Below are 11,260 nucleotides of genomic sequence, written 5' to 3'. Positions count from 1 at the left end.
TCGTCGATGGTTCCCCGTGCCCCTCTAGAACTCCGCTGGTCGTGCCACCGGCGCAGCCGCTGCCCACCACCCCTCTGGTTCGGCAACCCCTCCCATCGGGGGCCCGGCGGGACCACAATTATAAGTAGGGGTGCTCCCGGCTTACTACCTCCAGTCGAGGGTTGCACTCCGTGGTGTAAACGCGCGGCACGTACGCGTCGTTCCAATACGTTAGAGTGCACGCGTGCATACACGAGAAACGATAAGAGAAAGACGGAGATAAGTTGGGAGCGCGTACTACGATAAGATCCCATTGCGCGGAGAGAGAAAGTAGCGGAGACCGGTGGCGCGCGCGTACGCACAGCCGACTCACTGAAGCCAGGAGTTCGTACGGACTCTAGGTGCACGCGAAACCAACCGTAGATCGGACTCGCCATCTGTCGATCGTACTGGTAGTGTTACGCGAGGAGTCGATGTTACAGTGGTTGCCGGAGTTGACGCGGTGTGGCGCTAGTGTTGGCTGTTAGTGGCGCGGAAACGTTCGGGTAGATAGCCTGCCGTTGGCGGGAAAGAGAAAAGGATACGAGAGTGCATCGAGGGAGGACTGCAGGGCAGAGAGCGAGGCAAGCTGCTCTACGGGCGCGCACACACAAGGAAATTACGGGCTCACGGCACCGGTACGCGGCCAAAAGGGCGCATCTCTGAATCCAGTAGTACCTCAGCTGCGGAGTGGTGCCTTTCGTGCCGGTTCTCTCGCGCGTAACTTCTCCTTCTTTCCCCCTACCCTTGGCCCTACGAAAACTTCCCCTCTTACGAGCCAGAGGCACATTGACTCTCCCGTTCGTCTTTGACTCGTCACACACGACGAGGGTATCCTCGCTCCACCTCCACCTTCGCCTCTCCGCCGCCACCCTTCTCTTCCTCCTACTCTTTCTCCGCCACCACCACCACCACACACCTCCTCTCCTTCTACTCTTGCCGGTCGCTGAGAGAATATTCCTCACGGTTCGCCGACGGCCAGTCAGTGCGCGACTCGTCGTTGTTGCGACGGTTGGCGAGGAGGAGAGAGTGTTGTATACGTGCCTTTACCGTGGAGAATTATGCTCGTGGCGAATCGTCGTGCTCCTCGTCAACGTAGTGGCTCGTGTGCCGCGAACGAACGCTCGACACGGGCGTAGTGAGAGATCATTCGGGAAATCATAGTTCGAAACACTGACCGACAATTATCGCAATATACACAACACGCGTACGATACAGCCGGAGAAAAAAAAGAAATTAACAAATCAGGAGATATTAAAAATTATCGAACGACAGAGAAATAGACAAGGCGTAGCCCCCGAAGGTTTTTCGTAAATCCTACGCACGAAAGTATTACATCCCATCGACGATCTAATCGTACCCTGGACGAAGCTGTTCTACGACTCTCAGCGTCCCACGGATAATGGAATAAAGTGTGTCACACAGTGTTCAGTGATCGCGCGTGATTTTCATATAATATTTCTCGCGATATCCGTGGATACCTATTTGTCATCGTCGGATACACCATTAAATTTTCTTCTATTATCAGTGTTGTACAGTGCGACAGACAGGAGTTGACCGGTGGCAGCTCCTTCGACCGCGAGTTAGCTTCGTTATTTTCTTTCTTTTCCTTTTTTTTTCTCATCTGTTCTTCCGTGAAAAGAAAAAGCCGGTCAGAGTTCCACGCCGCGCCTTCCAACGAGGATTAAATTGTACGTCGACTTCGTCTTCGGATCGAAAGAGGAGGATACGACGGTGCGTACACCTCGTATCTCGTACGGTGGCTATGCAGCCTCGCGAAATCACCGCGAGGAGGTAACGCCGACGAGCACACCAGGGCACCGCGGTCCACACACCTCCGCCGACCAACTACCGGCGGCGTGTAAACATCGAACCGAACAACCACCAAACATGTGGACCAAGATGCTCGTGTGGACGGCCGCCGTCGTGCTTTTACCGGAACCCCGAGCGGTAAGCGACGATTTTTCTCGACCTTCGAACCACTCTTCGATCTAAAACAGGTTTTATCGGTCTTTTCGATTAACGTAATTCCCAAAGGATTCGTTTATTTAGGGAAGCGCGAAAGAAAAACGTTCCATCTCGATTCGAATAGCCGTCGGTCGAAACGTGTTCTGTTTATTTTTAGTAGCGTCCGTCGAACGTGCAAACCCGCCTTTTCTTTTCCAACGCGCCGAAATCTTTTATAACCGCCCCCTTTGGCAAAGGATCTCGCGCGTGGGTCAATCGTTGCTTTTCGTTTGTCGGATCGTTCAGAGACAACAAGAATCCCGTTTAAATCAAACTCGAAGAGATTCACAATTATTCGATAACTTGAAACAGTTATTTAGAGAATTTTGTCAAAGTTCACCATCAATAATCTTTAAATAAATAAAGTGGATGTTTGTTTTTTGATTGTTATTTTATCCACGCTAGAATTTCGCCCATCTCCGATTCTGTTGCGCACGAGGCTTCGTTCTGTGATACATACAAGCGTAAAGTTGTGGATCCAACGATAACAATCCGGGGATACGTTTCGGTTTACGTTTGCTTTCTTTCGACGCCATTCAATTATCATCGGTTCCACGATAGAGTCGGTATCAAAATTTCATCCAAATGTTAGGTGAAAGAAAGCGCGTCTATCTTTATTTTACGGGACGGGGAGGGGGGGCTCAACGTCACCTAACCGTTAAAAGTTAAAAAAAGAGTTCGACCAGTCGATAACAGGCGCGTAAGCGGTGATCTATAGAACCGATAAATTCCCAAAGCGGAAACGTCTGCACAGTCTCCACGAGAACCAGGGACACATAAACGATGAAAGGATTATTTTGTCAACGAACCTACGGGATCGTGCGTTGTGTTGTCAAATCCCACGGATACGTTTGTCAACTTCGAGGCACCGTGGCCGACCTTCGGTCGAGCTGTCGATGAATGGCGCGATGTTTTGGTTCGGAATCCAAGACGTTCCCGTCTGTCAAACCGGTCGGCCGTAAGCTCTGTTGGTATTTATGGATAAAAACGATGACACTCCGGCGATGGCTGCGTTCAGAATAGAAGCCCCGGGTCTATATATTTACCATCCGTCTTTCTCCCTCGTGCGCGCACGTCTATCGCCGATACGTTTTCTCGCGTCTAATTAAATACATACTTGCGCAAGTGCGATCGCTGGTTGTGTTTCTTTTATTACCAATCACGCGTATATCCATCCCGATTCATACGAACGAGTTTCGTGCCCCTTCGTGTTAGCGTATACTGTAATTTCCTTCCACCTGCCGCGGACCAAATTTTCTAACTATTTATAAATGCTTTTCTTAATGTCGTCAGTCTATCATCGTTTGATGATGGTAAAATGGTTATACAGAGTGTTCAGCCACCCGTGGGAAAAATTTTAATGGGGGATTCTAGAGGCTAAAATGAGACGAAAATCAAGAATACCAATTTGTTGATGGAGGCTTCGTTAAAAAGTTATTAAGGTTTAAAGTTCCACTCGTACTGAATTTTTTTCTCGAAAATGCGCAGGATTTCGGGGGTATGTCTATTCACCAAAAATGATTGTAATCGACCCCCGCAATCGAAAATAATTTTTTTAGTATGATTTGAAATTTTTGAATTTAATTGTTAATAACTTTTTAACGAAGCCTCCGTCAACAAATTGGTATTCTTGATTTTCGTCTTATTTTGGCCTCTAGAATCCGCCATTAAAATTTTTTCCAGGGTGGCCGAACACCCTGTATTTAGAGGTTAGAGTATCAGATTTTCAAACGGTTTGAAATTTTCAAATTCTCAATCATTTACACGTTATTCTTCGGATAAAAATTTCTATTATCGAATGGGCAGTTACGTGAACGACGATACTTGAAACATTTTAAGGTTAGAATTACAACGTTCGAAAATTTGACACATTGACTCTTACGATGGTCACTGATGATCGACATTTTATTCGTATTCATACATATATGCTTTTTAACAAAGGCAAACTGGTAGATTTAAAGGTTAGACTGTCGTTATTTCCAACAGGATTCTATTCGCCAGATTTAAAAAAAGTTCAGTACCGCTGTTTTACAACCTAATTCACAGTTTAACTTAAGTATACTATATGCTTTTGAATAAAGGCAAACTGGTAGGTTTAGAGGTTAGATTGTCGTTATTTCCAACAGTGTGAAATTTTCCGATTCTCAACTTCATTGAAGGATTTTATTCGCCAGATTTAAAAAAAGTTCAGTTTGGCTGTTTTATAACCTAATTCACAGTCTAACTTAACTATACTATAATGAATGATACGATTCTAAAAAACAAATTACTGTCCAAGTGTCTGTTTGAATAAACGTTGCGATAAATCGTACGTGGTTCTCCTTGGCCATCAATTATCCTAGTAAATTTCTTGCCATCTCTGCTAGGAATGTATTTCAGGTTAGGTTTCAATAACAGCATTTGTATCTCACCGCTTACGCATTTGTGTATCTCAGTTTCCCTGAAATTTATACGTATATTTGTTACGTGCCTCGAATCGTGCATCATAGAGACGAACAGTAATAACAATAACGGTATTTATTCAGCCTAACGCTATACGTCGATGAACGTGTGCGTTCGATCGAACGGCACGCTAGACGTAAGGGCGCTTTCCAATTTTAACGCTCGGCGCCGATCTCGCTGAACCGATTTCGTAAAATTCCGTCGAATGTAACGTCCTTTCGTGATTGCGTGCGTAGCTCTCGGTTCTTTTTCACTAACTCGCCCCGCGGGCTCGGAACGTATTCTTCCTGGGAGAGATGTTTTTTTCACCGAGTCCTCTCTCTCCGTCCTGCCCTCGCCAGTCGTATATCGTTCTCCTTTGCGCCGAGCGGCCAGACTCCCGAGCCATCCGGCGAAAGAGGAGAAAAGGCAACAGTATTCGCCGCGTACAACTCTAAATCTGGATCCACTCTTTTAGAAGTGTCTAGCTCTTCTTCGTCTGCTCTCCTCACTCGTTTGGCCCGTACGATGGCGCCCTTCTTGCTCCCGCGCCTCGACTTCTTTTCGTCCTTCGCGCGGGCGGACACCGGTCGAGAAAATCCCTGGAGTGGGAATAACCGAAAGTCTTTGTTTCCTCGAATCGCGGTGTATCGCGACGCGAGACGCTCGGAAGAAGTACCGAAAGGGTGCGCCTGAAAATTGTTTTGTGACGAAATAACGCCGGTTGTTGTATCCGTAAATAGTCGGCGGCGGCCATTCCCGTTCCGAGAATAGCGCTCCAGCGCGCCAAAAATGAGAATTCCTCATCGAGGACCGAGCACGCGCGCACTTGTCTGTATACATACGTACCACGAGAGCCTTCGGCTGTTCTACGTGAGGTAATGAGAATTGTTCGGTCAGGGGAATATATATACTATGTATTTTTCGCTCGATTGTATATTTTTCTCTCTCTCGGAACCTTACGACTCATAAAGCTGCCTCGTTTATTGCCGCCTGCAAAACTGACGGTCGTTTTACGAAACTCTGTATGGAACGCTGTACGAAAAATGTCTCGAATCTCAAAACTGATTTTTATATAAAATTGCACGATTCGAAATAAAACTATTAAAGTACGAATCTAAATTTCAGTTATAGATATACAGGGTGTTCTGCCACCCCAGCGAAAAATTTTAATGGGGGATTCTAGAGGCCAAAATAAGACGAAAATCAAAAATACCAATTTGTTGATAGAGGCTTCGTTAAAAAGTTATTAACGTTTCAAGTTCCGACCGTACTGAATTTTTTTCTCGAAAATGCGCAGGATTTCGGGGGTATGTCTATTCACCAAAAATAATTGTAATTGACCCCCACAGCTAACAATATTTTTTTCAGAACGATTTCAAATATTTTAATTTCATCGTAAAATTTCATACCTTCTCGAATTTTTTTCACGAAAGTGGGTAGGATTTCGAAGGTATGTGTATTCACCAAAAATGATTATAATTGACCCCCGCAAACGAAAATAATTTTTTTAGTATGATTTGAAATTTTTTAATTTCGTCTAAAAGTTTCAGTACTTTCTCGAATTTTTTTCTCGTAAGTGGGTAGGATTTCGGGGGTATGTCTATTCACCAAAAATGATTGTAATTGACCCCCGCAAACGAAAATAATTTTTCCAGAACGATTTGAAATTGTTGAATTTAATTGTTAATAACTTTTTAACGAAGCCTTCATCAAGAAATTGGTATTCTTGATTTTCGTCTTATTTTGGTCTCTAGAATCCTCCATTAAAATTTTTCCCAGGTGTGATCAAACACCCTGTATAAACATTTTATTTCGATCAATTTATTTTAGTCCTGCTGCCAAAGATATATATTGCTTCTAAAGAGAATCGAATGCATGAAATCTGCAGTCTAATTATAGCCCTGTAGAAGCTTTGACATAAAATCGTATCAAATTGTAATTGTAATCCGATGCAATTTAAAGAAGAAAAAAGAGAGACGATGTCTAAAATTCCGAGTTGACAACGAGGGGTGTAATGGACGGTCTGAGTCGACCAGCGAGATCGTAAAACGATCCGCAGGCTCGATAGTAAGGTTAGTGCGCTCCTCTCGTTCACGTGAGACGATATATGTATAGTTTTGCTTGGCTATACAATGTCTCGTGGGAAGGCTCGCTAGTCTGCTGCTGGCTGCGTGGCTGTGTGCACTTGCACAAGCGAACGTATGCTTGCGCGTAGCCGTAGGCCATTGTCCACAGTGGTCAAGTACTCTTGGCCGAACGACGAGGGTAGGAACGAAGAAATATTGACGCAACGGCTCTGTTTACACTGGATACTGTCGCCGAAGAAAAACGGTCCCTCCCGATTCCTGTCGCCGAGACGACTAGGCGCGACTCGATCTTAAAATCTTCACGAAACTCGAGCGACATTGTAGAAGCGTTTCGACTCTTCGATGCATACAAAGTAATCAAGACGAATGACATTTGCCTCCAGTTTTTGCGTTTCGTCTCGCAAAGCGTCGATCCGTGTACCATGGGTAGAATTTTATCCGAATAATATAGATGGCGCGATGTCAAGAGTTACAAAATTGAAATTCTAACCTCTAAATTTACCAGTTTTTGTCGAAAGGTGTTACACAGTATAGTTGATATATCGAAAAATGAAAGTGCGAGGTGCAGCTATATTCTGTTAATAACCTAACCTTGAAGAGGAAAGAAACTAATATAAATCTCGTTCGTAATGCTTGCTTTACGACTCGTATCGGTGTAATTGTCTTAAACGTGAAACATCCGTCTGGATAAGAATTTTCCCCGTGTCTGTCATGAATCACGGCAGCAATTAGATTAAATTTTATGCTCGATTGGAAAAGAAACAGCGACGAGAGACCGTTCTCGACGCCTACCGTCGCGATTAATTCTTCGCGATGTTGCTTCGGCGCCCGGAGGAACCGGTAGCGTACGTTAATACATTTACGACTGGTTCCAGGGCTTTCTTTTTTTCTCCCGTCGAAAACGCCCCTCGTGTTCCACGATCGTCGGTGCTCGGCAGCACGCGTGGCGAAATGTCCATCTGCGCCTCTGTTTCCCCCCCTTGACACCCTCCCGTTCCCCGTCCCTTTCCCCGTTCGCCCATGTCTTGCCGAGTGAAAAAAAGTGCTTTTTGTCGGGTCACTCGCGCGGATATCTCTGCTCCTCCTGGGAGACGCGCAGTGCGAGACACGCGTGCGCAAAAACGCGGTTACACACGTGCTGCCCCGGCGGCGTGTTCGGTCGTTGAGCACGAGGCGACCCCCCGACGTGGAGATCTGGCCAAGTTTGTCGCGATTACGCGTATTTCGCGAATACTCGTCGCTACCATCGTTATAAACATCGAACGCCAAAGAAAGAATATAAAAAGAAGACGCATCCGTCGGAATATTCGAATACACTTTTAGTGTTTGTTGCGGTAGTTGAACTTGCTAGGTTAACCCCTTAAGTGCCGTAGCCGCGCCATATGGCGCGATCGTGGAATCACAATTGCGGAACGCGACCATATGCTTCGCGTCTTGTACACTTTTTAATAATTATCTTGCATATCTCGCGAAACGAGAAAAGATTATTTCGGTGTTTTTATGGCTATGCTGGGAAACTGTATGTAATCGATTTTCTTCGACGGTTAAGGGGGTTAATAAATACGCTTGGTCGGAGTTTGTCGTCTTAAGTTATGTATGGAGAACGATGATTCATAATTAAGTCGCAACAAATCTATAATAAGACGGAGACCTTGCATCGTGAAACACTGGTGTCCTTCTAAAACGTGTAACTGGAACATAAAATTAAATTAATTCCAAAAAGGGTCCATGGTTGATTAAGTCATTGATTATTCTAAATATATTCCGATCGATGGGTTTTCTGATGCTCTCGCGTTTCGAGCGACAGGTGCGTCGGGAGTCGCGTGTGCAACGAAACTGAGATACAGGAATCGTGTAGCGTTTAATCCTTCGAGCGCCAAGGGCGCTAGTGGCAGTTGGCGTGTCAGCGCAGCATGTGCGATCGACGCCTGTGGGGCGTTCTAGGAATACATTAAACGAATTGAATTACGGGCTTCCCGCCCACGTGTGTATCGTACTTCTCAGCCTCCAAATCTGCTTTACCAATTATCGTTATTATTAATAATTATCGACGATTATTATATGAAAGTTGTAATGCAAATTCTACGTTTCGATCTTCACTTTAAATTCTTTTTCGAAATTCTATTAAGATTAAACTGAAACGAACGTGTGTGAATGTTTTCAGATAAACGCCTCTGGGGTGTTCGAGTTGAGGCTGAAGTCGTTCGTGAACGAGTACGGAAAGGACAATCTGGGCAAGTGTTGCTCCGGCAGCACGTCCAAGACGGGCGAGTGCTCGGGCGTTTGCAAAACCAGGTTCAGGGTTTGCCTGAAACAATATCAGGTGAAGATCGACACGACGACGCCGTGCACGTACGGCGACGTCGTCACACCCGTGCTGGGCGAGAACATCGTCAATCTGAGCCCAAACGTCGCCATGCCGAGCTTCACCAATCCCATCAGATTTCCATTCGAGTTCACGTGGCCGGTAAGTGTCATATTTCGTATTTACATCCAGTTAAACGAATGTCTCGGAGACGAAACTTCAAATTCCTTGTCATTGAGATCAGTTGAAAAGTAACCGGATACGGTGACGGGAGTCGGCCATGTTGACGCCGCGCTGTGATTTGAAGGTTATGTTCGACGTTTTCCTACATTTCCGAGATACTCGACTTGGATTTCGTTCGCATCATCGAACCGTTAGGTAGAAAAACGCGATAGCATGTTAATCGTGCTCAACCGTGACACAAATTGAACATTGTCACGTCGTGATTTATGACTACGAACGATCAAAAGAAATGAAAAAAGAAAAACAGCAGTTGCTGCGAGCACCGTGAAGCGGCGATCGCGGATAAGCGAAAAATCACGATTCCACGACGTTTCCGTGTTTTTTTTTTTGCGATCTAGTGTCGATTACCATAACGTTGCGTGCAACGTGGGACGCGAAAAAATGGGTTCGTGATGCTAACGTAAGCGGAACTCGATGGAGATACGCGCTCAAATGAATCGCGGAAAAACATCGATACGTTATGAATACCTACGGTCGCGATCTGTTCTCACGTTCATTTGCGAAACGTCGCCGGGGATTACGGGTTACGGACACTGTTCCCGCCAATCTGGAACCAAGGATCTCTGATTCTTTTCGCGTGGGCGCGATATTGTACAGTAGCGAAAAGTAACAAAGGGCAATTAGCGCGTTGTAACATCGGAAATCAAGTAGTGGTGTCATACACGAATAATTTAATACAATTCAATTATTATTCAAACACTATTCAAATATTATTTAAATATTTTATTCAGATATTTGTAGCGTCTATTCGAATACAATCGGGATTGTAGAAATCGTCCCAGGCTTGGTGCAAGTATTTATATATTTTTTTTGTTTAATAAAGTTCAATTAAAGTTGTATTCAAATACACAGGGTGTTCGGTCAACCCAGGGAAAAATTTTAATGAGAGATTTTAGAGGCCAAAATAAGACGAAAATCAAGAATACCAATTTGTCGAATTCCTATCCACTTTCGAGAAAACAATTCGAAAAGGTGTGAAATTTTTCAAATCATTCTAAAAAAATTATTTTCGGTTGCAGGGGTCAATTACAATCATTTTTCGTCATTAGACATACCCTCGAAATCCTACTCAATTTCTAGAAAAAAATTCGAGAAGATGTGAAATTTGTCGTCGAAATTAAAATATTTGAAATCGTTCTGAAAAAAATATTGTTAGCTGTGGGGGGCAGTTACAATCATTTTTGGTGAATAGACATACCCCCGAAATCCTGCGCATTTTCGAGAAAAAAATTCAGTACGGTTGGAACTGCAAACGTTAATAATTTTTTAACGAAGCCTCTATCAACAAATTGGTATTCTTGATTTTCGACTTAGTTTGGCCTCTAGAATCCACCATTAAAATTTTTCCCAGGGGTGTCGGAACACCCTGTATAATATTGGAATAGCCACCGGAGCTACTTTGATATGCAGTTACTCGATTCTTGGTTATGTTGCCTCCTCGTTCGCAAACTACGATCGTTGTCGCTGCAATAATGACCGCGAGCAGAGAAATTGAGATCTTCTTGGTAGACTTAAAAGGGCGGTTGTCGTACCTGCGATCTTTCGCCTCGTATCTTTCCACATTCTTGGGCGAATCATCGCACGAGCTAAATTGCGATCAGTTCTACCGATTCTTTCGCAGCGACGAGTGGCGACACCCAAGCGTGCGACCGGCCGCCTGTCGGCGAAACTATTACCTTTTATCTTGCACGGTTACATCAGTGCGTTTCAAGGAGGTCGTAAAGATCTGTTTCGCATCGGTGTGCTTCCTGGTTTCCGTTACAATCGATAAGAAAAAAAATTGAAAAGTAAATTGGTCGATTAGGGTTACATCGTCGAAAGCGTACACGGGTGCTTTAATTTCGTCGTTATCTCGGTCGGGAGGAAGTTCCGTAACTGTTCACCGAATGCTTCGATGAGGTAGATAGTCGCGAGGAAGTACGGTTTTGGTCTGTGGCGTAAGCCCTGGGGTTACGCGTCGAAATTTTATTAGAATATTCCTACTCGGTGATTCAAACATTTCAGTCTTTATTTGAAATGTAAACGGACCGTGCAAAAGTGGCTAATTGCGATCACGCGTTATTTCTAAACGCGAGTAATTATTTTGTGCAGTGCTCGAGTGTCTGGAGGTTCGTTGTATTTAAATATTGGAATAATATTCGGGTAGTGCCAGCCCCAGTTTGCTGTGCCAGGAAGC

The 11,260-nt window shown here is 44.7% G+C and overlaps 1 protein-coding gene across 1 annotated transcript in view; it reads left to right on the top strand.

Annotated features, from left to right (window-relative positions):
* The first annotated feature begins 590 nt into the window (after positions 1–590).
* Positions 591–11,260, top strand: part of Delta (neurogenic locus protein delta) — a 60,462-nt gene continuing 49,792 nt past the window's right edge. Inside the window, exons 1-2 of the mRNA XM_076779216.1 lie at positions 591–1,968; positions 8,701–9,003. Of these exons, the coding sequence (XP_076635331.1) occupies positions 1,909–1,968; positions 8,701–9,003 (363 nt within the window). The 5' untranslated portion in view covers positions 591–1,908. The remainder of the gene's footprint in view (positions 1,969–8,700; positions 9,004–11,260) is intronic.

The sequence above is a fragment of the Colletes latitarsis genome, chromosome 11 (genome assembly GCF_051014445.1).
Source record: "Colletes latitarsis isolate SP2378_abdomen chromosome 11, iyColLati1, whole genome shotgun sequence".
In the NCBI taxonomy this organism is placed as follows: Eukaryota; Metazoa; Arthropoda; class Insecta; order Hymenoptera; family Colletidae; genus Colletes; species Colletes latitarsis.
The sequence above is the reverse complement of the archived record's forward strand: the minus strand, read 5'-3'. Positions and strand labels throughout refer to the sequence as shown.